The 18,759-nt window shown below is 39.7% G+C and overlaps 1 protein-coding gene across 1 annotated transcript; it reads left to right on the top strand.

Annotated features, from left to right (window-relative positions):
- The first annotated feature begins 11,709 nt into the window (after positions 1 to 11,709).
- LOC133886803 (F-box/WD-40 repeat-containing protein At3g52030) lies at positions 11,710 to 17,972 on the top strand. Its single transcript, XM_062326643.1, has 9 exons — positions 11,710 to 11,986; positions 12,878 to 13,063; positions 13,251 to 13,305; positions 13,751 to 13,849; positions 14,715 to 14,818; positions 15,058 to 15,147; positions 15,521 to 15,663; positions 16,516 to 16,600; positions 17,347 to 17,972. The coding sequence occupies exons 1-9, from the start codon at positions 11,802 to 11,804 to the stop codon at positions 17,717 to 17,719; spliced, it is 1,320 nt and encodes a 439-aa protein (XP_062182627.1). The 5' UTR covers positions 11,710 to 11,801; the 3' UTR covers positions 17,720 to 17,972.
- Positions 17,973 to 18,759: the final 787 nt, after the last annotated feature.

Here is an 18,759-nt window from a genome sequence, read left to right as displayed (position 1 = left end):
CCCTACATCACACTTGCTCTAAGCATCTTGCCATACACAAGGATAGTATTTCTGCAATTTCTCTCCTTGCAAGGCTTCTAACAAATAAGAATTTCCAGAGACAATTCTTGCAATTCTGTATGGCCTTTCCCAGCTCAGAGACCACTTGCCAAACTTATTGTCTTTTGATCCAATCGGCAGGATAGTCTTCCACACAAGATCTCTAATTTGAAATGACTTTGCTTTTATTTTTTTTATTGTAGGCTTTGGCTACTCTTAATTTGTCCTTCTCAATTTCTCTCAAAGCCTATAACCTTTCATCTGTCACTTCATCAATCCTGTCTATCATTAAATCATAATAATCCACAACCGACAAGTTATTCTGCTCGGCCAACCTCAAAGCATCAAGAATTATTTCAACATGTAGTACAACCTCTTGTCCATAAACAAGTTCATACGACGTTACTTTAGTGGCACCATGTCTAGAAATACGGTGTGCCCATAAAGCCTCTGATAGAACTTCATGCCATCTTTTGGGGTATTCCTCTATCTTCTTATTGATAAGTTTAATAAAAAAATTTATTACTAGACTCGGTCTAACCATTAGCCTGAGTAATATGGAGATGAATTGAGAAGTTTAATTTACAATGACTCGGCAAATTCACGTACCTCCTTGTGTGTCACATTCTTGAGAGGAACAACTTCAACCCACTTGGTGAAATAATAAGTAGCCACTAAAATAAAACGATGACCCTTAGACGACAGAGGATGTATTTGACCAATGAAATCCAAGTCTCATCCTCGAAACGATCATGGTTTAATAATAGGATGCATTATAGCAGCAGGAATTACTTAAATATCACCAAACTTTGGCATACCTTTCATCCCTTATAATACCTGAAGCATTCATTAAGCATAGTAGGTCAATAGAATCCAACTCTTTTTGATAACTATTTCATCTTTGCGTGATGATTGATTTGTATCACATATGTCTTCATCTACCTCTCCCATAGCAATTTTTGTTTGATCCGAATCCAAGCACTTGAGAAGCAAACCACTACAACTTTGCGATATAGATTATTATTCAACAATGTATATTTGAAAGCTTATCGCCGAATTTTTCTATCAACACTTTTACTTAGATCCTTCAAGTAATCAATTAAAGGTCTTCTCCAATCCTTAGATTCAGCCACTTCAACCTTTTCTCTCATTGGAGAAGATATAACCGAAACTAAGAACTCATGTCCGGCTATACAATAATCAACATTTTCAAGCATTGGTCTTTCAATCACAAAGAATTTGCCTCTATCAACATGATAACCATATGCTTGTTGTGCTAAGTCATTAGCTCTAAAATTATCATCTCTAGACACATGACTAATAGCAAAATCATCAAATATGACAATGATGTCTAGACATTTGTCAAGATAGCTATTTAGTGATTCGTCGAAACATCGATAATTACCGAAAACTTGCTGCACAACTAGCAACGAATCACCAAAAGCTTCTATATTCTTTACACCTATGGAACTCAAATTTTCTAATCCTAACAAGAGAGCTTTATATTCGGATTGGTTATTAGTATAAAAATACTCCAAACGACAAGATGTTTTAAAAATAGAACCTCTAGGTAAAAAAAAAATAAGATCAACACCTTGTCATATCCCGCAAGCCGAACTTATACATCATGCTTATCACTAATCTGATGGTCAACAAATAAAATTAGCCACAATCTGGCCTTTTATAGATTTCAAAGGTTTATAAGCCAAATCATACTCCATAAGTACATAAGCCTATTTTCCAATCCTATCACTTAAAACTGGCCTTTGCAACATATATTTAACAACATCGGCTTAACTTGCTATTATGCAAGTACTAGATAACAAGTAATGCCTTAACTTTGTGCAAGCATAATACAATGATAAGCATAAATTTTCAATAAATATATAACTCGTCTCTGCTTCCAAGAGACATCGACTTAAGTAGGTGACTGCATGCTCCTTGCCATCAATTTCTTGTGTCAAATTAGCACAAATCACATTCTCTCTCGTAGTAATGAATAGTCTAAAAGGTAATCCGGCTTTAGGTGCCCGAAGCGTATGAGGAGTAGACAAATACTTCTTGACTTCATCAAATGCAAGTTACTGTTCTGCCCCCCCCCCCCTAAGCAAATTCGGCCTCATTTTTCAACCGAAGTATGGGCATGAAAGCACTAACCTTTCTGGATAGGTTTGATATAAATCTCCTCAAATAATTTACCTCACTCAAGAACTTTTGCACATCTCTTTTACATGTAGGTGCATGAACCTTTTGTATAGCATCTATTTTAGTAGAATCAATCTCTATTCCCTTCTCATGTATTCAAAAACCTTAAAATTTCCTAGCCGACACACAAAAACACATTTGAGTGGATTTATTTTTAGACCATACCGACTGTAACACCCTAAATGTTCAATTTTCACAATAGTTTAAAATTTTGCTAGAATTAAATAGGACTTGTAAATTTTTGTTCAAATAGAAAGAAATTAATTTCAAATTTAATTTTGCATAGGTTATATATGTGCTTGATGCATTCTTGCTGCAATAGTTGCAATAGGTGTGTGGGAAAATGTTTAAAAAAATTCGCTAGAAGACACTCGTTTAAAATCTCTTTTGAAAATGGTTCAAAAATAAAATGATAAGCTTTTCCTAAATTCCTAAACCCTTCTGGGCTGATTTCTACCCTAAACCTGACCCAAAACCTCCCTCTCCCCTACCTCCCCAGCTTGGGCCTCGGGCCGGCCTTTTTCCCCATGCTCCCTCCCTCTCCCGTGCGCTGGGCCAAGCCGCCCGGCCAAGTCGGCCTCTCCCGCGTGCGCCCGTCGCCTCTCACTGATGTATGGGTCCGGCTCAAGCCTAGCCGAGCCACACCACAGCCGAGCCACACCGCCAGACCGAGCTGGCTCCCCTTCTTCAACACCCGCTGGCATGATCCCCTCCGCCACTGCCACCAATTATGCGCCTCCCCACGCCCTCTCCTCTCCCCAAAACAGCTGGAATCAACGCCTTAACTCTCCATCAAGTGCCCCCACCCGTTTCCCCCTTCTTTATCCCTCTCTACCTCTCAAACAAAGTGGAAACTGACGCCATTATGGCCATAAGCACCACCGATCGTTTCTCTCCGTTGCCCGGCCGCCCCACTTCATTCAGCGCCCATATAAGCCACCATACACCTTCACAATGAGGTTCCACACATATTCCACCTGTTCACGCCCCTTTCCTCGCTCGGATTCGCTGTTGGTGCCATCTTCTTCCCCGTCTCCAGTGAGTTGCTCCGCCGCGTCAATTCTCCATCGTCGAGCTCTCACTGACCAAGCCGATCCCCTCACCGTGTGCTTAGGTGCTCGAGGACCCCATAGCACAGGACTTCGGCCTCTCTCCACCACCGGAAGTTGCCCGCACCGAGCTCGAGCTCCACCGGTCGCCTCTCGCAATCATCATCCGTCCATCACCCCTCTTCATCGCCGAGGACCCTGCGGTGAGACTCCCCGTGCTCCCCTCTCCCTTTTGCGCCTTTTCCCATCACCAACGGAACCCGGACGCGCATTTTCACGAAACTCTGGTGAGTCCCCGGCCATGTGCCACCATCGGCTAGCCGGGGACCATGTCCAGTGCCGCCGGCTGAGTTCAAAATCTCCCCCATCACCTCCGACCGTCCGATCTTGATTGTGCGGCTCAAATCGCATACCCCTTTGAAGTGTGTAAGCGGTCCACTGTGGTCTATGGGTCCATGGACTTTTCTATGGGTTTTTCAATAAAAAAATATTTTGGTTTTGCTTTATGACATCATCATGTGCATTAAATAAGATTTTTAGTATAAAAGAAATCTAGAAATTCTCTGAATTAGGTAAATATTTGCAAAAAAAAACCCTAGACTTCTAATGCTTATAACTTTTTGCTCGTAGCTCCGATTTGGACGATTTTCACGCTCAAGTTCTTGTAGAGTTGTGTGGAATCTTTTTATAGGGTTTTACCAAGTTTTAGTACTGTTTGTTATACTATTCTTAGTAGTTCTCTTGTATGCTTTTTCGGTGTGTCGATTAGGAGGTGAGCAGTTCCGGAACCTGCAAGACCAAGCTTTTGAAGACTTCAAGCAACCCTCAACTGAAGGCAAGTATCCTTGAACATCTTACTCCTATTTTAGGGTTTATATGTAGTCATATATCCTTCATTGCATGCTTGTCTAAAATGAAAGCCTAAGATTTGGGTTTACTAGATTTTTGTATGAATATCCTTGTCGTCGTTGATGAGTTATGGGAAATGAATGGTAGATATGCTAGTTGCTGTTATGGTTGGGGTAAATGTTAAATTTGACTAATAATTATGCAACATGAATCAGGTATGGTAATTTTGTAGCAACATGTTGTAGGGTCCTAATAGGATGGTTGTGTGATGATGGTGTAGGAATACATGTGTGCAGAAAATGCACAGTTGGTTTGTGGTTGTTCCTGTGTGGGATCCTAATGACCGGTTCTTGAAGCATGTAACCCGGCTAAATAGTGCAACCACGAGGCTTATATGGGTATAGCCTGGCCAATTAATTAGCCACCCCTCCGGTTTTGTAGGCACCAATGGATGGTTGAGTGGCACAAGAAGAGGCTTATACAGTGATGGAATCACTATTAGTGGTGAAACCTTAGTGGGAGCTTACAGGTCGGTGAGAGCTTTGTAACTGCCTTGCAGTGATCTCTCGGTGCACACCTCAGAAGTGTGTAAGGTACCGATGGGTACCGGCAAAAGAGTTGATCACGACTTGTGGGTAAAATATGCAAACTCTACAGAGTATAAAATTGATCGATCAGTCATGCTTAAGGTCAAGAACGGCTTAGACTTCTTCTTGATTAGTTGGGATCAGGGTTTTAGTATGGTTGATCGGGTAGCTGGGTAATGGAATTATCTGGTGAGTCTTGGTAGTTAGATGGAATCCGATAAGCTGTTCTTCTTGATATAGTTGTGTCTTCATACTTAGTAATTAGGATGCCTGTTGTTAGAGTTATAGGTCAAGGTTGCTTAGTGCAGTACACTAGTGTCTAGACTTTTCTTGACTTAAGCCTCGTATCATATTTTCCCTTCACTTGCGGAGTACAATATGTACTCACACCTGTTGCTCCCCATTCTAGCATTCTACTGCTGTTTAGAAGCCGTCATGAAGCTACATCCTTCGATGGAGATGACTTCAACCCGAAGCTCCTTTTCTAGGCTGGTGTGTCCCCGGTTGATGCCTATGGAAGATGAAAGACCCTCTGGCGCTGGAGTTTTCTTTTCTACTATGTTTTTCTTCTAGACTCTCGGGTCCTTTTGTAATAAGTTATGGCGTTATTTTAATAACGACACTGTGATGATACACTGATGATGTAACGCATGTATGAAACTTGATCCTAGCATACATGTTTTATACATGGCTTTGTTCCTTTAAAACCAAGTGTTACACCGACGCATCCTTTCAAAGGCTAATCATAAATTGGCTAAATGAGAATCATCACAATACGATTTAACGACTATGTCATCAATATACACCTCTAGTATAACACCAAGCAAATCATGAAAGATTAAGTTTATAGCCCTTTGATAAGTAGCACCGACATTTTTCAATCCAAATGTCATAAACACCCACTCAAATAAACCAACAAAACTAGGACAACGAAAAGCTGTTCTAGACATATCTTCTTCAGCTATAAAAATTTGATTATAACCAGCATTACCATCAAGAAAACTAATTATTATATGTCATGAAGCATCATTAATCAATATGTCGGCTATAAGCATATGATATTCATCTTTAGGTGTAACTCTATTCAAATCTCTAAAATCAATACAAGTTCGCAACTTACCGCTACTCTTCTTCTCAACCGGAATGATATTGGAGATCCAATCCGCATATCTGCATAGTCTAATAAACCCAGCTTTCAATAATCGGTCTATCTCTTATTTAATCTGATCATACATGTTAGGATTAAACCTCCTAGGTGGCTGTTTATAAGATCTAAATCCTGCTTTAATGGGCAACCGATGTTCTATCAACTCTTAGTCAAGTCCCGACATCTCGTGATACTCCCAAGCAAAACAATCGACGTATTCTTTAAGCAGCTCGATTACTCTAGCCTTTTAATCAGCTTTCATATTCTTGTTTACAAATGTCAGCCTCGGTACGGTACCGTCACCTATATCAACTTCATCTAATGGATCAGCCGACGAAAAACCTTGACCTAACTCATCTAAGTCTTCAATGGCTTCACAAATATCGTTCTTATCTAAATGATATTGTTCCATACGCTTTTGTAGCTATTCTAAATTCCTATCTCTACTCAGTAATACATCATATTAGTTAACCAATTATCACAAACATGCTTTACAACCACGGGCATAAGACCATCTTTAGATACACTAAGAAAGTCATAGTCCAAAAGATCAAGTCCCGACAAGCACTTGGCATTGCCATACCTCTAATCAGCTGAAGCATTGGCCAAAGCAACATAGGTTGAAGTATCCGTGTATATCACTTCTACATCATCGTCTACCCATTAAATCAAAAACTTATGCAAAGTAGAAGGAACACAACCATTTGCATGAATCCAATCCTGTCCAAGAATAACACTATAATTATCTTGCACCTCGACGACGAGAAAGCAGTGGGTAATGTCTTGCTTCCAATGGTAAGCTCTATAGAGATGCTGCCTTTGGCCTCATTAGAATCACCCGTGAATCCATTAAGCATCAAGTTAATATTTATTAATTCATCATCATCTCTACCGATCTTCTTGAAAATGGAGTATGGCATCAAGTTAATCGCAGCTCCTCCATCACAAGAATTCTTGAAATCGGCTTCCCATTAATATGGCCATTTACATATAATGGCTTCAAGTATCGATCCATCTCCTTTGGCTTCTCAAAAATAACTTCTTTTGGTCTCAAGTCCAATTGAGCCACTTCACCTTTATCTATAGCATGAAACTTTGAAGGTAACATAAAAACCATATTAATATCCATACTTTCAGTTAGTGAAGCATCATTAGCATGCATTGGTGAATCACCATAATCAAGTAATTCTTCGTCTTCATCATCATTAGGAGCATGTGCTAACGTCGGGGTAGAAACTGGCACAGGAGCTGCCATAGGGCTGTTGCAGCACCTTGTTTCGGCTTTCATTCTTGTCTCACGGGCTGCATTGGTTTTATCTCATTGAACATAACATCTTGTAACTTTTCAGTTTGTTGTTTCATCAATTCTTACTTGCGCAACCGCTGCAATCTTCTCTTCTTTGTATGGGTTAAGCCTGAGGGACATCATCTTGACTATAGGTATTTCAAAAGTTGCTTGTTGTTGCTCGCTTCATGATCATTAGTTTCTGGGGTATTTTGGACAGCAGTGCTTACATGCTTAGATTTGATCGAATTATTACTAGTGACAATCGGTCATTCACCAAGCTCTTCGGCAACCACTTTCATTGAACCAATCTCAATAATGTTAGCAGCCGTGGTCCTCGCTTCATCATTAGGATATGAGATTTGAATATAAACGCTACTCTCTTTGGCCCGGTATATTTTCTTCACAACTTTAGCACGTTGAATATCACTAGACCGATTTATGCTTCCCGATCGGTCATGGACAGTACGTGATATCCTATCAAACACCAGCCTCTGTGGTTCTGTCCATCCCAGATAAAAAGGAGGAAATTGCATGGGAGAAGGAGGCATCCACATACCATCATAACTCCACGTCGGGCAAGGAGGAAATGGCATAGGAGGGAGTGCCCATAGCAATGGTGCCAATTGCCCAAGTGGTGCGTACATGGTAGTAACACAGTCTTCCTGTTGTCGATGACGATCACGCGCTCCCTATATTGAAGGTGACATGATCACTTAAACCCACTTGGTCAACTCATATGTGCTCGAATGGCCTTATCTTTCTTATATTTAGACAACAGCTGGTCGAAGGTGGGCTTGAACCTCTTAGCATTGTCATGTCTCCTCGCTTTATTGACCTTTCACTTGCCAACCTACAGACATTTTGGTTTGATCATTCTTAGCTTAGCATTGTGATCATGCCCCTCGATAGCTAAAGTGTGCACCACAATCTTGATTGATTCTTTACCTTCGGGAGTTTTCTCAAGTAATACTTCTCTTAACAAGCTTTTGTTTTCCCCCAAAGGCTTAGGTCTTTCTTCACCAACGATTACATTCTTTTCTTTAGTTGATTCGGCTTGATCTGGCCGAATTAGGACGTTCTTGTCTTAGAAATTGACCACATTAACCGGTAATGGTTGTTTGTCTATTTCCATCTCCACAAATTTCAATCATCTTAAATTAATGCCCGATTGAATCTGTCGACAAAAAACACTACAATTGTTAGTTGCATGAGAATAAGAATTGTGCCATTTGTAGTAAGCTCGCCTCTTTAGCTCATCTGGCGGTGGAATTACATGGCCATGAGATAACTTAACTTATTTTTCCTGTAGCAAGTAATAAAAAATTCTATCATACTTTGCTACATCAAAAGTAAATTTAATCTCTTCTTGTTGATCCTTAGGAGCCATTGGCTTAAGAGCGGAGCAAACGAATGGTTGGACTTAGAAGACCAGGCTCATTCGGCCATACACATATAAACGTCGTCATCGTCCGAGTTCACGGACTCATACTCGAGCGCGTAAACATTAGAATGATTGACTCTTATTTTGTCATTTGATATATGAAAATTTCTAGACTCTTTAGCTTGGTTCTCTTGTGCTAGAGCTCTTTGTAAAACTTGACTAACACCTTGGAAATCAGAACCCTCTACCTTTTTCTTAAGATGTGACATTAAGCCCGAATAAGCCAATTTGGCCAAATCTTTTTCAGAAAGTGTTAAGTTAAACACATCGGTTCTTTGCATCCCTAAATCTTCTAATATAATCAGGAACAAGTTCATTATATTTTTGTTTAACCGATGTCAAATGCAAAAGTCTCAATTAAGTGTCAGCACTATACAAATATTTATAAAATTTCTCTTCTAGTTGAGACCACACATGTACAAAATTAGGAGCAAAAGATGTAAACCATGTAAAAGCAGTTCTAAATAATGACAAAGGAAATAATCTAATTTTCAAGATATCATTGGAACTAGCTTCACCCAATTGCGCAAGAAATTGACCTGCATGCTCCCTAGTGGTTCTATTATCTTCCCCGATGAATTTCACAAAATCAGGAATTTTGATACCGCATGGGTATGGGATTGTGTCATAGTGATCAGGATATGGCTTTTGGTATACAGGAGCCTTTCTCCTAACCTATATGTCAAATTATTTTCTTAGCATGGTAGTTACTTGTTCTTGCATGATTTTAGCATAATCAGCCACATGCCGAGCAGGGTTAGCTATCGGCTCAAGCTGTGATGTGGGTAAATTCGGTGCATAGGAAGTAATAGGAGGTGGCATAACAAAACATTCCACAGGTGTCGGCCCATAAAGGATGCCTGACCCTTGCGGTGGTATAGATGGAGCATAATATGCCATGGTTTGGTAATATGGTATCTGAACATTAGGATAACTTTCGACTCTATAAGCTTGAGCCGAAGTTGAAGCATGGTGCTTAAAATATGATATTTGATACAGGTTTTGTGTCACATTAGCTTTAATAGCATGAAAAGTGACATGATTAGGTGCAACAATACCCATATAATTTCGGCCATCATGAGGGTTATTCAAGTAAACATAAAATCACTAAGTAATGTATCAATGATAACAGAAGGAATTGAAGCATTAGCATTACTAGCAACATGTTTCTTCAAACCTTGTTCCTCATGTATTTGTAAAATTAAAGGTCGAATCCTCTCTGCCAACGTACCCTCAACCATCTTTTGGACACTATTAGCCATAGTCACACCGACAGATTGATCGATCATATTAGCAACATCTTCATGCAAGGGATGTTGTTGAGCACTTACAGTGGCTGGTACCTTAGGGTTTTGGATAGCGGGCAACAGAGAATCTTCTTTCTTGATCATGCCTTATCGAGTCTTTACGTAGCACGAGAGCAGCTGTTGCCGACGTTGCTCCAAGTCGGCCTCGATCGCCAGACACGCTTCTTCCAGCAATTCATCGTAGGACACTATGATGATGTTATCTTTGTTAATCTCTGAAGTAGATATGTCTAGGGCTTTAGAATTTTGCTAGAGGATAGCCAAAAGTCTTCGTCCCTAGTGGAGTCACCGAAAAGTGTGTTGATGCAAAAAGATGTCACACCAAACACTGAGCATCCCGTGTGTAAAATCCAATGAGCAGCACCCAGGATACCCTGATCGTGGCACTATGTTGTTGGGCCTTCGTCAGCACCCACAATCGGGAGGGACCCCGTCGGAGCGCGGATGACCGACGGCTTGTCTTTAGTAGTCGAGATCAAGAACATGTAGCAATATAGATTGGAAAAGAGAATGGAATTATATGAGCTATGCAAAAGAGATAAAAATGAAAGTTAATGTAAATTGTTTTTGATCGATTAGATGATTACAATCGGCTATGACCCTCTTTTATTTAAAAGGCGACAGGTCTTAGCTGTACAAGATCAGGACTCTTAATTAAATCGAACATGACTTACATATATGATTTGGCTATGCTTTCTAATCTCCAAACTTTCTATAACTAATATATCTTTTCTAGTTGATCAAGTAAACTCCCATATATCTACCCGAGTATCCTTTATTACAGTTTGACCTTCTTGGTTTCAACTACATGCTCGACCCAAACATCTTGCTTGCGTACCGCCTGCTCGATTCGAACATCTGCTTGAAGAACGACTGCTCGGTTCAATTAAGTGCTCAAATTTGACAAATCCTTGCTCGATTCAACCAGCTCTTCGGACTTAATCAACTCCTTGGTCTTGACCAGTTCCTTGGTCTTTGACCACCTGGTCAAAGATCACCGTGGTAGCCTTGTCGAAGATCACCTGGTCGGAGACCACCTTAACCAGAGACCACCTGCTTGGTTCGATCACTCCCACGCATTCGACCCGGTTCAAAAATATTCCATTAAACCAATCATCACTGCAATGACCATTATAGATGTCAAATCTTGTAATCAACAGTAGAATAAATATGAGAATGATATTTTTATAGGTGCCTTTTTTATTCTTTTCAAGCGAAGAATCATGATCATCGGATGAAGATCTGAAGGTTAGACCATTTTTTCAACCTCCTAATGGACATACAAAGTCTAACAACCCGACAAAGTGAACCTCACTCTCCCTTGCCCCGCCCCTCCTCCAGCAGTTGGATCCGCACTCACAGCTTACCACCACGCAAAGCCACTCTATTTTCCTCACCCTGCTGTCGCCCCACTGCACCAGCGCCCTAGCCTCTCCCTCTAACCCCCGGGGTTGCTAGTGAACCTAAAAATCCTAAACCCTAACCTCCTCCCTTAAGCTTGTGAGTACTTTGCGAGAGCCTGAAACTATCGAGTTTTCAAGCGGAATAAATATCTAGTTTTTAATTTATTGGATCTAGTTGCACAGACTCTAAATTAATATGATATTTTATCAAAATGATTTTTTTTAAAAGTATAAAAGTATACACTACCCACAAAAGAGGTAGCACGCACAACTGCACCACTACTGCTGCGCTACACGCGCGTTCCTTTTTTAATGGACGCGGAAGATAGTTCATTTCAACCTTCTAAATTTAAAGCCCAGCGTAGTCGCCATACCAGCCCAGTGGCGGCCCAACTTAAAAAAGACGTAACTGCCCATCCACGAGGCCTCTCGAGTCTCCAAGCGGCCGGGAGGGGGCGAGAGAGAGGAGAGCCCAGCACACCAGCCATGGAGGCGAGCAGCAGCCGGAGCCGGACCGGGAGCGCCGCCCTGAAGCGCCGCAGGGGTGTCGGTGCTAGCGCCGGCTCCGGTTCCACGGCACGGTCGCTGAACGACGACATCCTCCGCTCCGTCTTCTCCCGCCTGGACGACCACTTCGACCTCGCCCGCTGCTCCGCCGTCTGCAACTCATGGTCCGGCGCCCCCCCCCCCTTTCGCTTCAATTCGTCGCCTGGTTGCTCGAATCAGCAGCCGGTCCCTTCGTTTTATGCTGTCTTCTCTCGATTGGGTGGCTAATCTTAGTTCTTAGTTTGTGCCTGTTGGTTTTCGTTCCTGTTCAGCCATGTTGATGGGTTCGGTCCAATTGGAGGTCGGAATGAGCAGTAGAAATCAGCGTCTAATTTCATTTGGTGGTGTCTGCGCTAGTTCTTTCTTCTTGGAAAAAAACTTACTTTGGTGGTAGTACGGTACCAATTTCATCAGGAAGCTGTGAAATCATAGCGGCAATTGGAGGCCTCACAAACGGATTTTTTTTATCTGAGAAGAACTAGGCCCCCGCACGTTGGAGTGTATGTTATCGTCCTTTTGCGGTGTGTGCTATTACGATCTGTCCTTGGGATTGCAAAGCAACTACAGAAACATTGGTCTTCTTGCGCGACAAGGTAGATCCTGCAACTGCAAGTGCCTGATTTTAAGACACCGGATCACTGATGGAGTAGGTGAGGTGTGGGCTTGCTGTGTTTATGCAAGATACGTTTTTGTCTCCCCATTTATCTGTGATCTTCTTCTGAACCGTGTCCTTTAGGGGGCTAAATTGTGTTATGTATTCCTTCTTTGGATGTCCGTGCACAGTCCACAGCTCTTTTAAGTCAGTGTTATTTACTTATTTTTGGTTCCAGGCACCAATTGTTGTACCAGAAATTCCTGCCATAGATGATGTACTTTTGTTTGGCTATTTTCTTTTTCATGCATTTCTCCTCTCTGGATTGTTGAATGAGTGTTTCCTTGTGCAATTTCCTAAACTCTAAGGATATGCATCAGTGTTGATACTAAATGTGCACTGTAATTTTCTCCTCGGTTTATAGGAACAGGATAATTGAAACAGCTCATCTCATGAGGGATCTATATTACAAGAGCAATCCACAAGCAAGATGCTCAAGCTCTAACATTTCAATGAAAAGTTATTTTGAGGAGCTTGCAATGGATGATCATGCATCGTCTTTCTCTAGAGGACCTGCTGAAGTTTATCAGTGGATTGGTCACCCTATGCGGTAAGCACTCATGTTATGCCCCGTATTGTGTATAATGACAGGAATTATCATTTTTCAAGTTATCAAACATCTTTTTTTATATGTTCTACTTGAATAAATCATATTATGTTTTTGAGCTACTGTACATCGTATGAGTAGTGGCTCAATATTCATGTATTCTCTTTCAGTTTCTTATTTCTTATTTCAGGGCTACGTTGTGCCGTATGAAGAGTGGTTCTATCTTAACTGGAGTTGGAGATAAGGTGGGTGTTGCATCATATAGTGTTCTTGGTATTTTTCATCAACATAAAACATCAAATTAATTTGGAGTCACGGTAAGTAAATGAAAGTTCTTGTTCTATTAAAATTATTGAGCTATATAGTTTAGATGTTGTTGCAAGACCCCATCTATACTAAAACCTTTACATGTAGGATGCCTCACCTTTTTTTTTTTTAAATAAGGGTGTAAAAATTGTCCAGTTGTTGAGAGTACTTGAGACAGTACCATAACAACGCAGAATGTCACATAATATGATTGTGGATACTCGATGCCATGGTTGGCTTGCCTCTTCAATAAATAGTCCAAAGTTTTAGATAGTTGACTATAACTTAAGATTTTGTAGTGCTAAGCTTTTTATTGTCTGTTACTATTGTCTCCAATCTAATGCTCATCTCGAATGGTCTGTAGTTTTGACATTCTTTTTCCAGATTCTCCGACTTTGGTCTGCTGAAAGCTGCAGATTCATGAATGAGTACAATGTTCCAAACGCTAAAACATTGGTCGACTTTGATTTTGATGAAAATAAGGTAATCAATGTTGGTGCACTTTCTGTTTGATTGAGAGAACCAATATTCTTGCTTGAGTACAAGCACACAGAAAGTTGTAAATATTCTTTCATATTCACACATGCATCTTTGTAACAGACTGCAGCCTAGAGGGTATGTAACCTATTTATATGTCACGAGCTCCAGCAGTACATTTTAAAGAACTACATTTAGATATGATGATTTAATGGCCTTGATCGTAGCGAGTATCCGTTCTTTATATTTAGACCAATGGAAACAGAAAAATAGACCATCTGTACTATAATCCTATCAAATAGTCATCCATGTCCAACATTTGGAAGCTTTCTATTATATACATGTGAGCTATCTTATAACATACTTGCAAACTAGTAGGGCTAAACATGTTTCATCAGCTGGGGACCAAAGTTTGGACCAGAAGTACAAGATTGTTCTTTAGTTGTTGAATCTCGTAGGTGCAATTTTTTCCGTAGAAAAGTAGGACATGTGGCCAGACAGGCAGGAAGGTGGTGGGCATTGAATGAAAGTAGAGATGATTATGGCCTCATTGTAAACACCAACTGTGGCATCTTGGAATATGGCTTAGGTATTTTTTAGATTATGCGCATGAGGTTGCACTTTATGTAGATATGCTTAGATGTTCTTCCAAAGCAACATCAGCATAACATCTAAACTGGCTGAGTTGGTGTTTCCAATAGTTGTATCATCCAAACTATTTTATTTTATTCATGGAAGATACACTGAACCAACTTGTTATACTTGACCTTGAAACTGCTTTGTTTTAAAACCTTCAACCACAGCATGTCTTTTTCTAACAAAGTGCAAACTTATTTTTACCTACTATAAATTTTTCCAATGCTCTGTGAAGATTGTAGGTTTGACTAGCTCCCAGCTTTGCATATGGAGACGCAGTGAACCAAGAAGCATATTTCAATCTGGTGGAGCCTCATTCAATCATGGGTTATGCATGAGGTGAGGAGACTGGTTTTAATTGCTTGACCTGGCATGCCTTTTTTCAGGGTAATTACAAGATTGGTGTTACCTGCTACCCACCTAGTACTAAATTTTTTGAGTTGTGCTTGAAAGCATGCAATTGTGCTGGAGGGGTCATGCATAAGCTTGTGCATGTCGCACCATTATTTGCTTAGCCTAGAAATCTTTTTTTATTTTAATTAGTATTTATTTGCCTAATGTTCATTTTGCATGTGCAGTTACGCTGATCCAGAGGTTGTAATTGGTTGTGAGGATGGTCGAGCCTTTGTATATGATATGTACAGCAGGAGTTGCTCGGGCATTTATCGGTAAGTAGAAGCGAACCAAGTAGCATAGCATTTGAATAAGGTGCTTTTCCAGCTTCAGTTCTTCCTTTTAAATTGTTGGTATTTATGTTCAAAAGTACAAGACTACAAGCTTCACTTTACTCAGTAGGAATTCTGAGTTGATCGCTGGAATGGCTGCAAAGATATAGGCTTGAGAAATTTTGAAAGTTTCAGCTGCGGACCTTATTTGCCATACCATTAAAGTAGAGAAAAACCGTATAGTTGTAAGAGTAATGAAAACAAAGGAATCATCGTAGTTCTACATAAAAAAGTTGTATCTTGAAGTTAATCTATAATTCAGAATTGTAAATTAGTGTATTCTGGAACTGATCCTTGTTTAACACATGCAATACAGGCTTCACTCTTCTCCTGTGACATGCTTGACAATAACAGATGACCATCTGATTGTTGGTGGTTCTACATTTGGAAATATAGCTATTGCAGATCAAACCTCAGGACAGAACTTAGGTGTTCTGAAATCAGCTTTTGCACCACTAGGTAAGCATTCGACTAATTGCCAACCATAAGCTTGGTCAAGTTCCATTTGTTGATGACGGATGAGTAGTAGTGCCTAGAATTTTCCGCACTCAAAATAAGATGGAATATTTAGTGAGGAAACATTTAAGGTTTTCCTTCTAGCTAGCCCTGATCACATAGGGGTTAACTTGAAAATTTTCTAAGATGCTTCTGTACTTTTAGCTAGTCCATTCCCTTTTTCCATTTCGAGTTGATGGCTGAGATTTTTCTGATTCTTGGCCATTAATAGAATGTTAAGATTTTCCATCACAACATGCAATTTGTTAACAGTTGAAGGATATTTTTGTGGCTAGACATTGAGTTCATGATTTAAAAGCACAAAAACAACATATACCATTTTGTTCTTGGCTTCCTATTTCAACGTACTAATGTCCCAGAAATCAAAACCAGAGAGGCAGAGAGGGAGGGAGGGAGGGAGGGAGGAGGGAGGGAGAGTATAAAAAAAGTAATTTACTTTGAGAACTGATGTGTCTATATAAATGTCTCTTTTTCCTCTATTAACCTATGTTTTATTCTAATACTTCTTTAATAATTGTTCTAGACTTATAGTCAAAAGATACTGATGCCAAATGGTTGAATAAAAGCCTAATTGATCAATATCTTCTACAATTTATATTATTTTGATTGTCTTTAAAAATCTGAATTATCTAATCTTGGTTTGATAAATCAAATTGTGTTTGAGGTTTTTTTACTGGCTGTTTTGTTTATTTCTTATTTAATATTTTGAAGAAAGTGTACTTAATCAAATCCCATGCAAACATAGTGGTGTGAATTCAATAACTTAACTAACTTCTGTTGTATTTTTTATTTCAGCAATAAGATGCTTATCTTTCAACACAAATTCACAGTTGATATTCGCTGGCTCATCTCCTGGTTATGCACATTGCTGGGACTTAAGGTCAGTAAACAATGCTGCAGAGGTGTCTGGTTTGTTAAATTTCTGAAGCTGTCACCTCTAGATTTGGAAAATAAATCATGAACATTTCAGCATTGTTCTGCAGCTGTCCCAAGAGAGAAAATACATATACGTTTATCTGATCAAATGTACGGGTTCCCTCACATTTTGAAGTTTGAGTATGTGGATAGACAGTTGCAAATAGCATGGCTTAATTTGTTATTGCATTGTGTAATAGAAAGGAGTTAATTTGTGTGTAACTGGTAATAATTTTATGTCTTATGAAACATTCATATTAGTTTGCCGTTGAATTTATATGTTTTGATGAGTTCACCTATTTTGATTTATCACATGAGGTAGTTCAGAATTCAGATTGCTTTAGCATGGTATGTTACTGAGTTTCTGCATGTGAAGCTTTTACATGATTGATAAGCGCAGCAAATTGTTATTTAGATGTGTACTTTTAGAGGACAACTGCAATTCATGTTAACAAGCTGCTCATTCTAAGATTAATTTGATCAAGTGCATTTCTGTGATAACACATACAGTCTAGGCTGCAATAATTTGCTTTGCTTTTTCTTAATCAATTTAACAAGTATATTGGAAAAGAGTTACTTATAGAGTTCAAATGCTTTCAACAAGAAAGTTTGCAACCTATCCCTTAGCTGAACTTCTCATGTGGTAGTTAAGCAAATCATAACTGTGATCTCATCGAACTTGTTCTTCTGTTTTCTATTGTTCTTGCTCAGGACTCTGAGGCCTCTGTGGGAAACAAGAGTTAGCCCAAATGTCATCTACAGCGCACATCACTTGCCAGGTGACACGGCAACACTGGCAGTTGGTGGCATTGATGGTGTGCTTCGATTGATATGCCAAAGAACAGGTGAAACCATTCGAAGTATTGTCGTGGATGCAGACCGCCCAGCAGAATCCTCATCAAGAGATAGGCGGCTAATCGAGAAGAAATGCGTTCGCCAGGTTGCCCCAGATGCCCGGCTGGACAACATCCCTAGACGCTTGCGCCCTCAGATCACCAGCCTGTCCGTCGGCATGAAAAAAATTGTGACCACACATGGCGAGAACTACATCAGGGTCTGGAAGTTTCGCCCAAAGAGTTCGTAAAACGGTCGCTAAGTGTATGCTGGTTATCTGTTAGCCCACTGTTTGTAACCTGTACTGTATTTTTGCTCTATGAATAAGATGGTGTGTCACATGTATCCTGTAATTAATCCTGAAAACATAGCTTGATTTGCTGTTCCTCTTAAGATGTCTGAATCAGCAAAGACTGGTCCATGGATCAAGATTTAGTTTGATATCGTTGTAGAAAAGATGTTTGTAATTGGTTTTATCATAAAGTAACCTGGTTTTATCATAATTGAGCAACATATCCTAATCATGGCTTTTGTTTCTGAGTTTTCCTGTGTTTGATTTGGGAAAAATTGCCTCGGCGCCCCACCAAATGTGTGGCCTGTGATTGTATCACACGTCCTTAAAGCGATTATTTGTTGATGCACACCACATGCTACAAAATTGTGTTTATTTGCCAGAACATGGTGTCTACTGAGATATTATTACTCTGGAAGGATGGAAAGAGAAGAGCACCAAAAGATGATCTTTAGTTGGGGTGGTTCCCACACCATTTCCAAACCCAAAGGCACGTAGACTTTTTCAAGTCTTTTCTAGTATCTCATAAATTTCAAAATACTAATGTTTTAACTGGCATAGTATATTTTAATAAGAACAAATAACCCTAATTTCTTGGCCCGATTAGCTAATTATTGATTTTAGAGTGGTTTAGTAAATAGCACAATTTTTTTTCAAAAAGTGTAGTAACTAATCTCTACTGTATAAAATATGAGTTGATTCTTACATCATCTCTTCCTTTTACTCTTCTCTTATCTAATAAAATCCCTAAAATTCGAATAATTTATTCACGTTTGCCATCCACCATTGTCCTCCAGCTTTACTGTCTCGTTAGTAGCTACGGATATATGATCTGTTTACTAACGAAAATAAATGAAGAAAATAGGATGAAAATTAGCGTATAATCTCCTCCTTTTTTTATCTCATCTGAAATCAAACTATAGCATTACTTCTGACGTATTCGTTCGGCGGTACTCCTATGACGTATCTACATCTCCATACCTTGAATTTGTGATTAA

This window comes from Phragmites australis, chromosome 12, assembly GCF_958298935.1.
Source record: "Phragmites australis chromosome 12, lpPhrAust1.1, whole genome shotgun sequence".
NCBI lineage: Eukaryota > Viridiplantae > Streptophyta > Magnoliopsida > Poales > Poaceae > Phragmites > Phragmites australis.
The sequence above is the reverse complement of the archived record's forward strand: the minus strand, read 5'-3'. Positions and strand labels throughout refer to the sequence as shown.